The 19,450-nt window shown below is 45.4% G+C and overlaps 2 protein-coding genes across 3 annotated transcripts; one reads left to right on the top strand and one right to left on the bottom strand.

The window, feature by feature from the left end:
• Window positions 1–1,194: 1,194 nt before the first annotated feature.
• Window positions 1,195–9,805, top strand: slou (homeodomain transcription factor slouch). Its single transcript, XM_017180079.2, has 4 exons — window positions 1,195–2,561; window positions 3,381–3,639; window positions 9,187–9,473; window positions 9,590–9,805. Exons 1-4 carry the CDS (start codon window positions 1,284–1,286, stop codon window positions 9,803–9,805), a joined length of 2,040 nt encoding a protein of 679 aa, XP_017035568.1. The 5' UTR covers window positions 1,195–1,283.
• Window positions 9,806–13,087: 3,282 nt separating this feature from the next.
• Window positions 13,088–19,401, bottom strand: LOC108083999 (phospholipid-transporting ATPase ABCA3). Of its 2 annotated transcripts, XM_041774609.2 has the most exons (10): window positions 18,496–19,399; window positions 18,215–18,358; window positions 16,850–18,145; window positions 16,414–16,796; window positions 15,573–16,025; window positions 15,028–15,365; window positions 14,651–14,974; window positions 14,169–14,517; window positions 13,358–14,107; window positions 13,088–13,304 (listed from the first exon to the last, which is right to left on the bottom strand). In XM_041774609.2, the coding sequence occupies exons 1-10, from the start codon at window positions 19,366–19,368 to the stop codon at window positions 13,148–13,150; spliced, it is 5,067 nt and encodes a 1,688-aa protein (XP_041630543.1). In that variant the 5' UTR covers window positions 19,369–19,399; the 3' UTR covers window positions 13,088–13,147. The 2 variants fall into 2 exon arrangements, with proteins under 2 accessions (XP_041630543.1, XP_070143515.1); XM_070287414.1 differs by lacking the exons at window positions 13,088–13,304; window positions 13,358–14,107; window positions 14,169–14,517; window positions 14,651–14,974; window positions 15,028–15,365 and adding an exon at window positions 15,505–15,523 and having other exon boundaries at window positions 18,496–19,401.
• Between the last annotated feature and the right edge of the window lie 49 nt (window positions 19,402–19,450).

Below are 19,450 nucleotides of genomic sequence, written 5' to 3'. Positions count from 1 at the left end.
GATGCGATATTAAATCGTCTGTGCCAAAGCGCATATAAATTTTTGTTCAATTTAAAAGAATCTCCCCCAGAGAGAGAGAGAGAGAGAGAGTAAGCGCAAGAGAAAGAGAACGAGAACGAGAGAAAGTCACCTATAGAGGGACTGAGCGAGAGAGCGAAAGGTTAGAAGAGTGCGGAAATCGTTTGAGTTTTACATAGGAAGTGTTAACAAAGATGGTTTTCCACACAAAAAATAAAATAAAAAACCAAACAAATATATGTACAAACTAATTAGCAACATTATTTTTAGCCAAAAAAATATTATAAAATCTAATTAAGCCGCAGAAAGCACAAGGCATTCATGCATACATGACTAAGACCAAACCAGGCAGAGAGCAGGCAACACACAACCGAGGCAGATATAATAAACAAAAAGAAAATAATGCACAGAAAAAATAAATAAAAGAAAGAAAGGAATGTGGCAAAAGTTGAGATCCATTTCGCAGGCAACCGACCGCATAAACAAACAAATTTTGCGCTAAATAATTTGACAATTACTCACATCCTCGACGGGGAGAAGCTGCCTCGTTTCGCAGCCTTTGTTGCCCGTCGTTGTCGGGTGGCTATTACAGTTGAGCGAAGAACTATGTAAAACAGGACTCAGGACCTGCCTCTCCTGCTCTCTCTCTCTCTCTCTCCTGTCCCTGGTCTCTGGTCTCCTGCTGTGGCTTAGACTTGCAACAGACCATTACATTTGCTAACGAGTGGAAGGCAAATTAAATCATTAGATGCTAGTAGAGATTAGAGCCCTGGCGGGGAGGAGCCAACCCACTCAAAGAACCACTCAACAAGGGGCGTGGAGCGTGGACCAAAGAGAGAGCATGCGAGCATGCGAGTGTCACTCAAAGCGGAAACCACCACCACTGCCGCCACCACACAGCACAGCACAGCACAGCATCGGCAGCAGATTTGTCTGCCTCCCATTTAGCAGTTGACTTGCCACAGGCACACATCTGTTGGATTAACAACTCAGAACTCAGACCAACCCTCATTACGCTTCTGGCTCTTGAGCGTGTGAGTCGTCGGGCGCGGATTACGCTCAGGATAATCGAAGGCAGCAGCGTCAGCAGCAGCAGCATCAGCTTTGGCTTCATCGGATATTGGCAGACTCAGGCCGGCAGCAGTGGACAGTCGATTGGCTGCCATCCAGGTGACAGGACACGAACACGCATCGCGCAGTGATCTCCCAGTGAAACCCAATTTCTGTCTGTGAAAGCAATAACTATATCGATCAAAGGCCCCAACATGGTCATGCTGCAATCGCCGGCGCAAAAGGCCAGCGACAGTGCATCGGCCCAGCCCCCCGCCGCCGTCGGCGTGTTGATGAGTCCCAACTCGAATCCTGACTCGCCCAAGTCCAACACCTCACCGGAGGTGGCCAGTGTCGAGGGCTCGGTGACACCGCCGGCCGCCAAGATACCCAAGTTCATCATCAGTGCCAGTGGAGCTGCGGTGGCGGGAAAGCAGGAGCAGGAGCTGAGGTATTCCCTGGAGCGCCTCAAGCAGATGAGCAGCGAGTCGGGCAGCCTGCTCAGCCGCCTAAGTCCCTCGCAGGAGGATTCCCCCGACAAGGATAGGCCCAATCACAACAACAATATCAGTTTAACCAACCACAACACGAATCCGAATCCGAGTAATCCCCGACGTTCGCAGTCTCCTCCTGCATCCGGAGGCAGCTCTGGCAACTTCACCTCACCTGCCCAGCAGCGCAAGCTCCTGGAACTCAGTGCCGTGCGGCACTTGGCACGGCCGGAACCACTGCAGCATCCACATGCAGCCCTGCTGCAGCAGCATCCGCACCTGCTCCAGAATCCACAGTTCCTGGCCGCCGCGCAGCAGCACATGCACCACCATCATCACCAGCATCAGCAGCAGCATCAGCATCATCAGTTGCCGCCCCATCATCCGCACCACCAGCAGGCGCATCCTCATCCTCACCCACATCCCGCTGCGGCGGTATTCCACCTTAGGGCGCCCAGTAGCAGCACCACCAGCAGCACCACCGCCCCGCCCTCGCCAGCCACCTCGCCTCTGTCGCCGCCCACCTCACCGGCCATGCATTCCGACCAGCAGATGAGCTCCCCCATCGCACCGCCTCCCCAGAATCCGGCACATACCTCCCAGGCAGCGCCATCTGATATGGATTTGGAGCGGCTCAAGCTGGTGGCTGCGGTGGCGGCTCGCACCAATCAAGGGCAAGGCCAAGGCCAGGCTCAAGCTCCCAGCACTTCCGCCGCCGCCTCTGCCTCAGCCACTGCCTCCGTTTCCGCCTCCGCCTCCGCTTCCGTGTCCAATGCCAGCACCTCCATCTCCAACTCGAGCTCCGGCTCACCCAGTGGCCGGGATCTCAGTGACTATGGCTTCCGAATACAGCTTGGCGGTCTGGCGGCCGCGGCGGCTGCAGCAGCGGCCACTTCGCGGCAAATCGCGGCTGCTAATTATGCGCGGAGTGACACCAGCGAGGAGCTGAATGTCGATGGAAATGATGAGGAAAGCAACGATGGATCCCACAGTGCGCCGTCGGTAAGTCTAAGGGGTTTCTTATGAAGTGTTATGGGAGGAAGGGGAAGAGTAGCAGGGTTTTTAGATAAATATTGGAAAGTTTTATATATTTCATTAAGGGAGTGATTATAATTTTTGTATATCATTTAATTTTCTTTTTGTAATATAATAGACTTTTTTATCAATTAGTTATTACCTTTACCTTGGAAATTTTTAAAAAATATATGCAGAAATAAGCTACTAAGCATTGCTATTATTTTTCTAAAATCTATTATTCACTCAGAAAAGACATTTTAGCAAATAATTGAATAGTAAAAGGTAATATTCGACCTGTTTTTTAAATAGTATTTTTTCTTATAGCCATGCATAGAACATTATTGATAATATTATAAAGATTTTATATTTTTAAATAATTTTGTTTACATTAAATACAAATGTTATGGGGTTTCAAATAATAAAATTATTAAGAAAATGATGAATCAATAGGATGTTTTTGATAAAGGAACCATATTACAAAATTTACTTAATTTTTAAAACCATTTTAATGTTGTTAGTAACTTTATTTGAAAGCATATTATATATGGGACTTTACAAAACGTCATTTAAGCTATCATAACCATTAAGTTTTCTACTTTATAATGCGTTAATAGTGAGATTTCCTCGTACTATGTTAGATTACAAATTTAAAAAGCTATTTTCTTATTAACAAAACGACACTTTATAAAATGTTTTTAATTACCTAAGGCATATTTCTTATAATTTTAAACTCCCTATCTAACTAATACAACATGATCTTAAATACCTTATATATAAAAAAACATAAACCCCCTTACTTTCCAGGTCTGCCCAGTTGATCTGACGCGATCGGTGAATAGTGGCGCCACCGTAAACCCCAACTCCGCCTCGACAAGTGCATCCAGTGATCGAGATGCTGCCACCAAGCGATTGGCTTTCTCGGTGGAGAACATCCTGGATCCAAACAAGTTCACGGGCAACAAGCTGCCAGCTGGTCCCTTTGGTCATCCCCGGCAGTGGAGCTATGATAGGGATGAGGAAATGCAGGAGCGATTGGATGACGATCAGAGCGAGGATATGTCTGGTGAGTAGCTGGAAATGAAACATTTTTTGAGCCCCCTGGGACTGACTGACTTCACACTCGATGAATCGCAAATCACAATGATGGTTAGCTGTCTGATTTTGATTTGATTGAAATCGATGGAAATTCCTGGCACGCCCACTAAACACGTTCCCCTAAGTGTCTCAGCACACACACACACACACACTAAAGGGGGGAGGAAAAGGGAGAACACCTGCAAACAGTGTGTGTTCCTCCCCATCATCATCATCGTGGTCCTTCTGCTCCGGCTGTGTTTTTTCCCTTCGCCAGAGTGCCTGTGGGTGGTTGACGGCGCATGTTATATTTATACTGCTGCTTGTATCGTTTTTAGGTATGTTTTGATTTTGAATTTGCTTTTCCGAAAACTCCTCCCCCCCCACTCAGGCAGAAATTTCTGCCATTTTTAAGGCACTGCGATTTCTGTGTTGCCTGCTTTCAGGCGCAAGTCACGTACGGCCGGCTGTGTGTGGGTGTGTGTGTGTGTGTGTGGAGTGGTGTGTTTATGTTGGCCATAAAAGCATTTATATTTTGCGAATGTTCAACGGCAAACAAATGCGCAAATACCAAAGCAAACCCCAAAAAAAAAGAGGATCTCCGACCGAGGCACTCCTCGTTTTCCGTACGCAAACTTGTTTAGACCAAAAATGTGCTGGACTCATATCCAATAAGGATTTTCAATAGAATTGCTTTTAATTGATTGATTGATGTTTTAATTGGGGAAAAGCCTTTGCCAGCTGGAAAGCTACGTTTTCCTTTTTTTTTTAACTCTCTTTATTTTTTGCTCTCCCAAACTGTTTGTCTTGCTGCGGATCAGGTTTCGGTTTTCCAATGATTTCAGTCTTTTTTTTTTGGGTGCCTTTGCAGCCTTTTTCCTTTTCGTTGGCTGGCTAAAATTTTGCTGGAAATTAATTGATTTTCATGCTTGGCTGGTTGCAAAGAAATTGCTCAAATAAAAATTTGCAAATTTGATTGAAGTTGTTGTGGGCGGGGTTCGTGGCGATACCATCGCTAAGCCGCTGCCAAAGCGCCAAAAAACAGAGAAATAAGAACGTTCTCATTGGGGGCTTGGAGCAGGAGCTGGGAATGGGAATGGGACTGGGTCTGATTGAGCTTAAGTCCAAGTCCAGAGCAGTTTGTTTGAACGTTGCCCCTGTGATCTGATTATGAAGCGAGTTGACTTAATTGGTAAATGGGTTTAGGTTATGGAATGGTGGCCAAATTCAGTAAAGGGAGTTACTCAGGTACTAGAATAGTAAATTTATATCTATTGCAGTTTAGTCTATTGGATTTTTGTTATTAAATCAATGGTTCAAATACTAATAATTATAATCCATATTAAAAACATATTTATTCTCTGGAAATTCATTTAATTTGGTATAAAAAAGGGGCAGACTTGGCCATAAGCTGTCTTACAACATATGTTTCCACTCTTTGTGCTCTTACAAAAGTTTTCAAAATTACCTCAAATATTTCAAGTAGCTAAATATAATCCTTCTGCTAGTTTCCTTTTGACTAACATCGTTATTTTGATTATCCAACAAGAAGGATAAAGATTTCTTGCCCATTAATTAAACCCTTCACACGACTTTTATTGAGCAATTCGTTAAGCGCTTAAGTACAAAATTATAAACACGGAAAATGGCGTTTTCCTATAGGTCTCTACTGGTAACTACAACCACATACATCCTCATCATTATCAACGACACATTATCGGCCATTGCTGCGTGTTGTCGGTTGTCGGCTTTGCTGTTTGTGCATTTGTGTTTGTGTTAATAAAACACAATTAACTTCATCAATGGCGGGGCGGTGGCTCCGGACATAACTGCTAATAAAACCGACTCAATGGCCGCGCCAACGACCCCATGAAGGGGGCTGAAAGCTGCCAGAGAGTGGAGTAGAGTGGTTGCAAACACACATACAAACACACACACAGAGCACAGACAGGCAGACGCGGAAACTTGGCCAGGGTAATGATGTTGGAAATAATTATGTTGCCGGCAGTTTACAGCAACCCCTAGGCTGATATGCCAGCCAGACAGTCAGACAAACGTAGCCGAGTGAGTGTGTGTGTGCATCACGCATACGCACTGTTTGCGGGCGGGCATTCAACGACTGTTGGTTGGTGTTGCTGTAGTCATTAATTAGCAAGGTACTTAATTACCGCACATTCATTAGGCGCTTCAATGGCGCTGTCACACACAGACAGACTGCCAGACAAACGTAGCCGAGTGAGTGTGTGTGTGCATCACGCATACGCACTGTTTGCGGGCGGGCATTCAACGACTGTTGGTTGGTGTTGCTGTAGTCATTAATTAGCAAGGTACTTAATTACCGCACATTCATTAGGCGCTTCAATGGCGCTGTCACACACAGACAGACTGCCTCTGCAGGAGAGACAGAGATCCCCTGCTTTTATGAGCCATTGGGTGGAGGTGTTAATGCCACTGCTGCCTCTCCGGTCGCTTCGGCTTAGATTAGCGTAATTATGCGGCCCTTTGTCATTGCGACTAATTAGATTTTATGGCTGCAAAACCGCCTTGCCTTGGCTTAACTCTCTGCCCTCTGAAGCTGGTTAATAATTCATAAATATTACGCATACGCCATGTTGGCTGCCTGCAACTCTCCAAGGCGCCATTCGTTGCGTTTTAGGCGCAGCAATTTGCATTTCATTTAAATTGCAAAGCATAAAACTAACATCCACGACACACACACACACACACATTTGCAACAATAAAGCCACATATTGTGTGCATAATCCAGATAGCCAGGAAAGCAACTGAAATGCGCCCCAAAAGTCATATGAAAAAACATGCGATAACCGAGTGCTGGGAGGTGGGAAATCCGAGAGGGGTGCCTGGGCCAGCATTTAAATGTGGGAGGATGGGGCAGGAGCAGTGGAACAGAGAAGCAACCCCCGAAACGAACGAACGAAAATGTAAAATGGCTGCGAAAAACTTTTATTCTTTTTCAGCACTCAATTTGGCGCGCTTGTCGTCTCTCTCTTTTGCTCAAGTGCGTGTGTATGGGTGGTACAAGGACTCGGGGGAGTCCTGTGCCCGAGTCTCTCTCTGGGTGTGTGTGTGTGTGAGGAGGAGAAAAGCCTTCTCCATTTCGCCTCCTTGCTGCCGCTGTAAAGTCAAGTTAAGCGACAGTTTCGAGAGCTCGACGCTCGGCTCGTTTTTACGAGTATATCCGTCCATCAGCAACTCATTTATTATTTTATGAAAATGGCAAAATGAGACGACAAACGCTCCCCGGGGTCGCATTGGCCAGGCGGATGCGATTACAATGATTGCCCCGGGCACAAAGAACTTCAAATTTATAAGCTATTTCGGGCCACTGTCTGTGTGGGTATATGTATGGTATGGTAATTTCTGCGCCAGTTTGTGGTAATTAACGCTCGGATTTCATAATTAAGTTTAAATTGTATGTTGTAATTCCAGCCACCATCGGCTTGCCTTTCCCCAAAACTGCACTCGTGCATGTAAGCTCACTCTTTTCGAGACTCCTTGCTCCTGGCTGCTGTCGCCGTATCATCAAAATTGCTTATGAAGTGCTTTCGCCATAATTATAATTAACAGGCCCCATTTTGTTAATGGGAAACGCCAGACAGATACGAATGGGGCAATTATTTTTTGGCTTTTAATGGTGGTGATCAGGTTGAAACGATGTTGGAGATCTTAAAGAGGTATTCAATAGTGAGTATGTTGAACAAGGAGTACAGGAAATAACATTATAATAGAGATATTAAGCCAGTAATTGGGAAGTCATGCTGAAATAGTTAACAAAATGAGAATCTTTTAGTCTTCTAAAAACTAAATAAGAAGCATTGAGAAATTACTGAGCCATGGGTAACTTGTGGGTTTTAAATTATAAAAAGCCAGCTTATATTTAATCCATTTATTTACCTTTGTGAATATATTTAACGTTGTTTATATATTTATTGGCCTTCTTAGAAGTAACAAATTTTGGTTGTATAACATTTGTGGTTTCCAAAGGTGCTGAAAGATATTTAAATTTAAGGGAAACAATTAGAGATTCTTTTCCATTTTGAGGTATACAAATGTTAGCAAGGATATACATATTCCTCCCTTCCCAATGCATGCTCTAAGTAAGTAAGTAAATAAGCGGGATCCGTTCAGTATAATTAAACGATTCACTCAGTCGGCGAACAGATATTGAACTGGGGCCAACGGAAGGCCGCTTTTCATGTTGCCCTGCTGCATGTTGCATGCTGCCATGTTGCAGTTCATTTGAATGACCACCGTAATTAGGCACCAATCCCTCGTTCCCTCCCATCCACTGGCAAATGCGGTTGCAACGCTTATTAACCCGGCCAGAACTCGATCCTTTTGATTTTTCCTGCTGCATTTGTTTGACATCGCATTAAGCGGCTGTCTGCCTTTGAAGTATGTGTTTCTGGGGAAAAGGGCTGTTAATTCAATTGACTCAAACCAATTGTGGTCAGGGCCAGTCGTCGACTCGAATCGGTTGGATATATTGATGCGGCGGTCTCTAATGTGCCATTAATGCATATCAAAGTGGCTGCAAACACTCCACAGCCCATTACCACTTTGCGGCCATCGCGAAATTCGTTAAATATTAAATGAAGCGTTCACGTTAATTTTCGGTTTAATTGCCGTCCAGTCTGCGGTGCACTTTTAGGCGCATCAACCTGCCCACTCCCCATCCTGTTCGCCCCAAAGTTTCCCTTCTAATTTCATGCAAACACGGCCAATCATGTTGGCCAATTACGGGGACCAGCGCAACAGCATCCTTGACGGAGGGTTGACACTTAACCGACCCTTTTTCGCCTGGCTGAATTGATTCCGTCGCATTGAAAGGGGTCCACCGCAAAATCGCTTTTCGCTGGCACGAAAATTGGTTAACAAGCCAAGTTTTTATATATAGATGGAGTATTTAAAGGGGATTTCTATAACTTCTTGGCTGTGTTGTGATTTTATTTTAAAGAATCTAAAGTGAAAATGGTGAAAAGCTGTAGTTTGTTAACACTTTTTCCACTAAGAAGTGTTGTTATTTGGTTCAATGTTGTAGAGGTCTTTCAAGAACATCTTGAATTATTTTATATGATTTTGGTTTTCCTGATTTATATCCTCAATCCTTGAAAACAAATGCTAAAATCTATATAATGGGGCTCACCCTAATTGATGATAACTGGTAACTGATACCCAGCTGAAGGACACACCCTCGCTTGGCCAGTTGGCGGCCAGCCTTAATTGAATTTTGATTGTCGAATCATGGCAATCGAATCGTGGCCAGACACAGCACCCATCCCTGGGTCAGTATTCGCATGTGCGTCAACATGTGCCGAAAAATTCCAATTAATCCAACAATGATGCGGTAGTCGAGGTGATTGATTTCCCTTTGCCAATTCCGCTGGACACGGTCCTTGGTCTGTGATGGATGACCCGACCCCGACCCCGACCCCTGATCCTGTTGACTTATGCAAAAGGAAATAGATACATTGAATTGACCCCTGCACCTCCTCTTCTTTTTTATGCCCTGCAGCCCAGGATCTGAACGACATGGATCAGGATGATATGTGCGATGACGGCAGCGATATTGACGATCCCAGCAGTGAGACGGACTCGAAAAAGGGTGGCAGCCGAAATGGAGATGGAAAATCCGGCGGTAGCGGGAGCGGTGGTGGAGGTGGCTCCAAGCCAAGGAGAGCCCGGACTGCCTTCACCTACGAACAGTTGGTTTCGCTGGAGAACAAATTCAAGACCACCCGGTATTTGAGCGTCTGTGAGAGGCTGAACTTGGCCCTAAGCTTGAGCCTAACGGAAACGCAGGTGAGAAAAAGTTTTTTTTTAGAAAATATAAAAAGTAAAAATCAAGGAAAATATAAGAATATGTTTTGAAAAATATCTCTCTATATATTTATATATATTTCATATTTTCTCTTTAGGTGAAAATTTGGTTTCAAAATCGGCGAACCAAGTGGAAGAAGCAGAACCCCGGCATGGACGTTAACAGCCCCACCATTCCACCGCCCGCTGGTGGCTCCTTCGGACCGGGCGCCTACGCCAGCAGCCTGCTCTATCCCCACGCTGTGCCATATCCGCCATACGGACCCTACTTCCATCCCCTGGGCGCCCATCATCTCAGCCATTCGCACTCATAAAATTGCAAGATGCAACAGCGATTGTTGCAACTGTTCGAGAAGAGAGGGAAGCCTGAGGGCGGCAACCTGCTGGCTCCCAAGGATAAACTGTAAATGCCAAACTGCTTTAAGTGTGTGTGTGCGTGTTAACTCTTACGTTATTTCCCTCGATTACGTGCTGTATATAGTTCTTGTAAAATACATATATATGCTATGCTAGTGCTTAGAACCTCGAATGCCATATCTAGAATTAAATTATACAATTACTTGTAGCGTTTAAGTGGCAAGCAAAATCAAAAGGAGCAAACAAAAATTGCATAAATGTCAAGTGAAAAATAAACATTTTAAAAACCACCCGAGAAGGATACTTATTTTACCATGAGGGGTGGGGCGTGGGGAGGCGAGGACACCACCACCGTGTGAAATGACAGGACAACAATGCTAAGTCAAGTGTAAAATTTTAAATTTGCTTCTCATTTGCCATCAGGGGCTCAGGCACTCAGTCAGACACACACACACGCAGTGATTCAATTATGTGGCAAACGGATGCGAATACGAAATTTCTTAATCCGATTTGGGTGATACAATGCCGGCTGCCGACTGCCGAATGCCAGCTATATCTTCCTGTTCCTGTGAAGTCGGGCGCCGTGAGGGGTTGTCAAAACAGTGACAAGCAAATGAATAAATTCACGCGCGCACACCTCCCGTCCATTGATATTATAATCGCCTCACAGAGTGAGTGTGTGTGGGCCAAGATGCGTATAATTGAAACAGAAATCCATGCATGGCCGGTCATTTTGGCCGGATCCGGATGCGGATGCGGATTGACTGCGACTGTCGCTGACAGCGGTGCACAAAAGTAAACAAGGGCACGGACTTCAGTCTGGGAACGTGTCCTGCCAGAGTCCTTTGTATCTATTTGGAGGCCTCTCCCTCTCTCCTTTGCATGCGGAAGTACTTAACTCTTTTTGGGCTGCCTTCCTTTTTAAATTGCTTAAATAATTGATTAACAATTTTTGCTCTTGCATTTGTTTAAAGCTTTGGTTAAGTACTTTGCAATTAGTCGCACAAATCCTATTTGCACGTCACACCCACACACACGTCTGTGTCAGTGCACAAGGACTCGCTGGTCTGTCGGTGTGCGTTAATTTCTGTAAATGTAAGTCCCTAAATTATTCAGCTGCAGACATGTGAGCAAATTCAAACAGCCGAGAACCGAGTGGGAGAGTGGCAGGGCAAGAAACAGGGAGCTTGTTTAATTTGCATAAAATTAAATGCTAATTTTAGTTGCACAAAATTTCGCCACGAAAACTTTTGACGATGAAGACAGAGAGAGGGGGTTGATGGCAGCAACACTCAAGTATGTAATACAGTTCCCTTTTGCAAAATAACAATGAAATCGATTTTAGAATAATTTATTCTAATATGTAAGGTGTTGAGCTCAAAACAAATAGTCCTTAAATATCTTAAAAGGTTTGATTTTATTATATTCTATATATAAATTATTTTTTTATTGGAAATTAACCTAACCTATATGGATAAACATTTTTTCAAAATATTTCCTTATCCAAAGTCAACCCAAATTTAACGCCGTCTTTCGGCTAATCCTGGTTAGCGTTAATAAGAATTACTTTAAACTGTCCCCATCACAACAACGATCTGAAATGTATATATTTGGGGGTGTAAATTAGGCCTGACACTGAGCCCCCTTGCAAGTCAGTGACGCGATAAATTAACGCCGCCTCGGCCAGCGCTAAGCTACCCTTAACGAGGCCCAAGGCCTTGACGCAAATCCAAGACAATTGCTTTTCAATCCAGTTTGTCACAGCCACCTTACTGCGGAACTTCCTCCAGTGTCACTCTCAGTGGGTTTTCCGCAGAATCAAAACGCGACACTCACACAATTAAGTTGTTTTCCCCGCCCCCGCCATTTTCCATTAATCTGGACTGGGTTTTTCCCCGGAATTTGAATTCGATTTCGAGCCCTGTGTTTTGTGGGTCGCATTGGGTAGGGCTCGGTGCTTTTTTAGTCACGCTTTTCACGAGGGCCTTCTTATGCGCCTGAATTGCTCCAGATTACGCATACATCACATCAGAGTCCTGGCACTCGTGCTCGTCCTCGTCCTAGTTGTAGTCCTCTTCCTAGGAAGTGTATAAGTGTGTGAGCAACATTTAATCTGCACCATTGACTTTCTCCTCTCTCTCTCTGGAGAATCCTCCCCGTGGCTGGTTGGGCGCTAGTAAATTTGATGCGAATATTTAGTTTGTCTGCGTTATCGGCGCGGCTTTATCGAAACTTATTGTGTTTGTTTAATTGAATTTGGATTGCTGTGACAATTTCGCGTCTGAGTGCGCTCCAAATACGCTGCCGGGGCAGAGATAAATACGGATCAGGATCTGGGTAGCTACTGGCTGCTCCTACAACTTGCGGCGCGCGGAGGATGTCTAATGAGTGAGTGGTAGATAAAGTTGCGACTTAGTTTAGTTCATTTAGTTTGCCATTTGCCAACGCATCCATCTGTTTGTCTGTCTGCAATTAAAACTTAATAAGTGGGCCACGCCCCCAGGAACCCCACTGGATATATATACATATATTCGCATGTGTACATATGCGAGCTCGGCTCATATAAATTATGGCCTGAAGTTGACATAAACAAGCTCCCAAGAGTCCTTTTGCCCAAGTTATATGACAGATTTGCGCAGAGCATTTTGATGAAGCATCCAGGGGGTGGCCGAAGGACACGCTAAAGTGTCACCAGGGAGATGATGGGCGGCGGGCACATGTGTCTCGGCCCAGGGGGTGGGTTGCAGTCGTCCTTTGTTGTTTTCCAGGCGAATCACATTTTGATGATTGTCAATGTGACTTTAATGCCATTTTTCAACTTCAACTCCCTGCCCCCACGAGGCACGTGCAAAAGGGCTGTTCCAGAGACACTGATCGTAATGCTGACATCTGTGGATTAAATTGCAATTTGTGCTCATGTAATATTGAAGCCGGGAAGTGTAACGCGTTTCCCGGCATTGTTTGCGCGACCTTAACTGGTTCGGTCGGTGTCTTTCGCTCTCCCGGGCTATTAATATTTGAAATTGCGCATGGGCAATAAAATTGTAAAACGCCTTTGTGCTGCAAATAATATTTGATGTTCTTATGGTCGATTAACGGGGGCAGGAAGATAACCAGGCCACATAATTTAATACAAATGTGTCACATTTGCGAAAGCTATAAATATTCAAGGGTAGTCCCCTCAAATAGTGACTTGATTCGAACCGAATTTCGAGTCTGTGAAGTTTATTTAATTTTAATCGATTTGAAAGCCTACAGGTGTCACAGACTCTTAATGTGTCCTGTTTATAGATTTTGATTTATCTATTTGCAAAGTGTGTAATGGTCATATTGCGGGTGATGTAGTAATCCTCAATGTTCATTTCAAATGCATCTCTCCGAATTGTCAATAGGATCGTGGAGAATGTGGTCGACGCCACATCAAAATAAAACACCATTGTGGTATCATCCTCACTCCTAAGGGAAAAGGAAAATAAATTTAATAAATTCATGAGAAAATAGGACCTCACCTGAGCACGGCGGTCGGGAACTTGATCTCCATGAAGGCGCTAAACTTCCTATGGGGCGACAGGGGGAAGTGGTTAATCCGGTTCCAGGTGGACCGCGACATGCTGAGATTGGGATTGACCTTGCGCTTAAACCGCACCTCCAGGCGGTAGCCGGTCTTGTAGGTTTTGTTTTCATTCTCGATGGAACGGATCGTCCACAGTTCGCCATCGAACAGGACCGTCGGACGCACACACAGTCGCTCCGCGTCCAGGACAGGCAGGCTGGTGTAGAGGAAGGCGCAGCCCATCGACTGCATGATAGTGGTCACCGTGAGGATGACACGCTTCCCAATGGGGTCCAGACCCGCGGGAACACCGTCCACGCAGACGAGCTGCGGGCTAGTGAGAATGGCGAAGGCATAGTACAGGCGACGCTCCTCGCCGGCGGTGCAAAGGCGCGTCGATCGGTTGCTGCACTGGTATAATCCCAGCATCCGGATCAGTGCTTCTGTGACCTCATCGGCGGCAGCCTTTGCATGGCCGTGGAAAAGGGCCTGGATGTAAAGCAGCTGCCGCGGCGTTAACTCGGGGGGCAGATTTTCGCACTGTGGACAGTATCCCACCATGCGGTAGGTCTTGCTCCGTTCGCGGCGTATCGAGTGGCCTTGGATCCATATCTGGCCGCTCTTCAGCTTCGCCTCGCGCACCATGAGTTTTAGCAGCGTTGTCCTGCCCGAACCGTTTAATCCGGCAATGTTGAGGCATTCGCCTCTGAAATGAGAGAGAGAGAGTGTAATATTTATTAATTTGACAGGTCTTCACTTGAACTCACTTGGCCAACGTAAGGTTAAAACCCTTGAGCACCTTCACCTTGCCATACTGGCTGACCAGGCCCACGGCCACAAGAGCTTGCTGGCTGCGTTCCTCTGGTGACAAATTAGAGCCCTTCTGGCGTTCGATGAGAGCGGATGGATCATCAGATATTTTAGCATGAGCCTGACTGCTGCCAGAAGTAGGTCCCCGATCGTAAGTGGGCTGAATTTTGTCCTTAGATGACAGGTACTTGGAAAAGCCCTCTGTCTTGTGAAACTCCGAGATGAATAGCAGAAAGCCGATTAGAACGATCCACGCCGTCAAAATAAGGAAGATACCGACTACGCCGTGTGCATCGTTAGTATACTCTTTCGTAGATGAAGGATGATTATTAGGGATTGCTTATGTTTTACTCGAGAAAACGCACCCGGGAAGAAATACTTTCGGATGGCAATACCTCTTCCAGAGTGCTGTTTATGGGTTCAAAACTCAAAACTCAACTGTTGCAATCGGGATCTGAATTGCCGTTATAGATCTTTATGGAGGTGAACCTCACCACTGGATCAGAGCAATATAACTTGCTTTCGTAGTCTCTAAAGATCTTCAGAATGAGTGCCACGCTCACGTACTGGTGGAACATCCACAGATATTTGGGTAGGTCTTCGTTGCAATTTCTAATGCTCCCTACGAACATGAGAAATCCCACGCAGCTGAGAAGGGACACAAATATAAATCCATAGATGGGACTTCGACAACGGCTCGCTATCAAGTGCGTGAGCATAATCTTCAATAATGCAGCCATCATAATACCCAGCAGCAGCAACACTACGGGAGCAGGAATTGAATGGCAATAGCACGAACAGCTAAAAGGGACTCACTGTAAAAGACCATGTCGTGTTCTGGATGAGCGTAACAGGCCACCATGAACATCAGAACTAAAATGTACATAAGGTGCATAAATATATCGTAGCCGATCGTAAATGCCCAAAAGCTGAACCGCCGGGCTCCGGCTAGGAACTGTTGTTTCTGGTAAGCGGATTGCTCTCGTATGCCGGTTAGGGCATACGCTGGAGTTATGAAGCAGAACGCAAAACATATTGTGGAGGCCATTATAATGCCAAAGGCTTGGGTTCCAGGCGGAAATACGTTGATATTCGACTGGAATGGAAGCGTCTCCAGGGTCACATCAATTCTAGCCTCTGAGTCCAGGTAGTGTCTGGGGGTGTGAGCAAATGAAATCGATAATTGTGGCAACTATGCTGGACCTTGGGGTCGGTCATGAAACGGATACTAATGGCAGACATTGCCAGAGCCTAGCAAAGACCTGAATAATATGAATCCGCCTGTCCGCAATCGGTATTCACAGAGCTTTACCTATGATCTCTCCATATAGTATCTCAATTCAGGGGGATGAGAAACTCACCTGGCTAGCGCATTGTGGACAAGGTTGAGGCTAATGGGAGCCATGTGCAAGGGAATGATGTTGAACCAGGCGGTTATCAGGGAGTCGTCGAACGTTGCCCCGAAGTCGAAGGCCATGTTGACGGTGCGGGAGAATTCGGAACTGTGCGTCAGGGCGTATGCACCATCATGACTTCTGCCCAGATTTGTCACCCGGGAGTCATACCAGTACAGGGAGTCCTTGTAGTTTGCGAGGACTTCCCTCATGATATTATTATCGTTGACGACCTCAGTGAAGGCTTTGATGTCATACAGCTGGGTGAGATTGTAGGTCAACGGAACCAGATCAAAGTGCTTGCCATAGATGAAAGCGCCAGAGAAGGCACAAAGCGCAGCCATTAAAAAGGTAAGAATCTCCACGAGTATGATAATCCAATGTTTAAAGTCAATAATTAGTCGTTTGTAAAATACGGCTCTAAATGGATTTAAAAAAAAAAGAAAAACCAAATTTATGAATATCGATAAGCTCTTATGGAACTCAATTTATCGATAAGAAAGAATTACAATCGAAAAATAATCCAATTATTGTTTTTATTGATATTACTTTTTTACTGATATTATGTAAAGCTCATTAAAAACTAATGGATTGACCTTTGGCATATACTGATATATCTGACCTTTGGCATATTCCGATATATCAAACAGTTGATAAGTCGTTAGCCTATTTTAACGTTAAATTAACGATTAATATATCGGACATCGCATCAAATCGCTTTAATATCGTTTTTTGTTTATCTGTTCGCCACATTCGAAGCCTCAATATAGCTTTATATTTTGCATGAGCCCCGATATCGATTACATACCTGAGGTGCAGACACCATAGCCCGCATCTACTTTCCCGCTTATTAGGATTGGCTTCGGCCGAGGTCGCAAAATATTTATCAATGAGCACATTCGGATTATCCTGCCAGCCTAGGGTTCCGCCCATCTGGTCCTCTTCATCGCATCCGAAGCGTAAAAAGATCTCCTCCGTGGAGGTGTCCCGGATACGAAAACTGACCAAATCCAGGCGCTCCATGTTCTGCTCCAGGTCGTCGATCAGTCCCGGAAATTGATCCTCATCCTTGTTCTCCAAAATGAAGTTGACCTTAAAGCCAAAGTTCGACTCGATGGTCAAGTTAGGCAAATGCCTGTTCATCAGGGCAATCAGCTCCTCAATGTTACAGTTCTTGCCCTTCATACAAATCTATAGATACATGGGTTAAGGCAAAGATAATAACACCAAGAAACCGGTCTCACCAATCGAAAGCCATGTCCGTACATATTTTTCAGAAAAGGTTTAGTGCCGGTACACTTCAGTTCTCCGTTCGACATAATTGCCATTCGATCGGCAATATTCTCGGCGAGCGTCGTCGTATTGACCACAACGATAATAGTGCGGTAGGACTTCTCTTCGTTGATCAGGGCCCAGATCAGCTCCTTCGTGGGGTTGTCCAGATCCGAATATATGTCGTCTATTAGGATAATGCTGCTGTTGCCCACAAAGGCACAGCAAATGCTGACCAGAACCAAGTGCCTGGGCATAAGATTCTTTAGTCGCTGGTTCTTCAGATGATCGATTTGCAGGGCATTCATGAAGTAGCTCACATGTCCGTCTATATCCGGCTTACTGTTCATGCCCTTCACCCGGCAAATGAAACGCAAGTGATCGAGGACGGTCAGTCCAGTGATCAGCATTTTGGTATCGAGAGCGAGGCCCAGCTCCATGCAAGCCGCCTTCCTCTCTGTCAGCATATCGTAGTTGGCGACCGTGACACTGCCGCGGCTGGGCTCTATCAGACCGGCCAGTATTTTAAGAAGGGTGCTTTTCCCACAGCCATTGTGGCCCATCAGAACGGTGACCTCGTTCTCATAAACATTCCATGTGAAGAAATTCAAGGCCGGTCGATACTTGGGCCCGAAGCGTTTGCACAGCTTCTTGATCTTCAGCTTGAAGAGCCGATTCGACGGCTCAACCTCGTAGATTTTTGTGGAATTAACGTCAATGCCCCGCACCTGATTGTTGGCATTTTCTGTATAATCCTGATACTGGTCTTCAGGGACATTATTTGCCCTGGCCTCCTCCTTGTTTATTCTCTTCGCCGAGCGCTCGCCCATGCGCCATATGTCCATGTAAAGGCCGATGCCGCAGTAAATCAAAGAGGTAACCGTAAATATCCAAATGCCAGTGTACACTGGTAGGTCACATTTGCGATGATTGTAATTGTACGTATTAGACTCAAAGCTAGCATGAATGATCGGCTCGCGATCGATTATGCACTGGAAAACCGCGAATAACACTACATTGGGGATCAAGTAGGTTACGTATCGGAATGCCCAAGCCGTCTCCGTCATGCTGTTCCATAGCACAAAATTAGGCATATTGAAGGCAATCCATACGATTGTGGCCACTCGAACGGCAGTGTGAGGGTCGGTGAAGAACGATGCCAACATGACCACGTAGGAAACCGCTACGGTGCTATATGAGACTAGCGCCAATAAGATGATGTACCAGGGCGTTTGCTTCAGCACTGGGTCCTGTAGGTTCCAGGGCACCTACACAGTAAAAATATTATATATGTATATAGACAGATATTGAAGCCTTTAAGTGTTAATGTGCCTTACCTTCAAAAGGACTATAATGAATAAGCTGCTTATTATGAAGCATACCAGGACCGTGGTGTACCAAGATAAAAATTGAACCAAATTGCCAATGCTCATATTGACCAAGAAGAAGCGCATGTTCGTCTGCTTCTCTTTCACTATTTCCTAATAAAAATATCAGAAACGGGTATACAAGAGATTCGTTTTAGAAATATCAAAAAGACCACTTACTACTCATATTGCAAAACGAATGTATGGATGTTACTCATCTTAATAGTTCTAATGCCTTTGCTCTTACTCACCCAAACGAAGATCAGGGAGGGAAACAGAAAGCCGACCAGGATGAGTAGTGACAGACAGTCTTCCATCTCGTCCATTAGTGGATCCTCTCTCGAACCCAAGATCGGAAACCGGCGTAGCACTATATCTGGGATAATCGGATGGACGATGGTTTTCAGGAAAGACTCGGAGATGTGCTTCTGCATAAGGATAAATCCCTCGCGAACATAACCCACAAATCCGCCCTCGTACGACTGCTTGAGGCGGTCAAGGGTAATGGCCTGCGGATCTCTTGGGTACAGGGTGTACCAGTTGGCCCGATGAAAGTCGCCATCAATCTGCCTCAGCTCGCTGGGCATGATGATAGAGTAATCAAATTGTGGAGGTATGAACATATTGTTCCCCGGGTTCTCGTCTCTTAAATCGTAATACTTCTCAAAATTATTACCATCCATGCAGATGCCCGCGAACATGGAGTCCTTTAACATCCTCTGGCGCAACTGAGCACAATTCTGGAAACTGACCAATTTCATTGGCTCGAAGTTCACCTGTGCCTTTTCCATTACCATCTGGAAGACATTGTAATCATTCGGGGCCCAGCCAATGACCAGATCAGGCGTGAACGGATTCCGCGTAATCTTGTGGCTATCGGCCACCTTACGCGCCCTCTCCAACTTTTCCAACATCTCGAGCCAACATCTATGCAGATCAATGGGATCGTAGATCGTGTCCGTGCGAATTCTTGTCGGGATAAGAAACCTTAGCAGTACCGCGATACAAACGATCGCAGGTGGGCACAGAAGGATGAACATCAGCTGGAGCGGATTGCCCACCTGCAGCTTGTAGTTCTTCCAGCTCATCAGATAAAACTTCCGGAAGTAGTCGCGTACGGCCATCGTTGATGTAGTTGATTATTATTGATTTCATAAAAGATGAACTGGCCTTTGACATGCGCAGCTCACAACTGGCCCTAGACCT

The sequence above is a fragment of the Drosophila kikkawai genome, chromosome 3R, assembly GCF_030179895.1.
Source record: "Drosophila kikkawai strain 14028-0561.14 chromosome 3R, DkikHiC1v2, whole genome shotgun sequence".
Lineage (NCBI taxonomy): Eukaryota > Metazoa > Arthropoda > Insecta > Diptera > Drosophilidae > Drosophila > Drosophila kikkawai.
The sequence above is the reverse complement of the archived record's forward strand: the minus strand, read 5'-3'. Positions and strand labels throughout refer to the sequence as shown.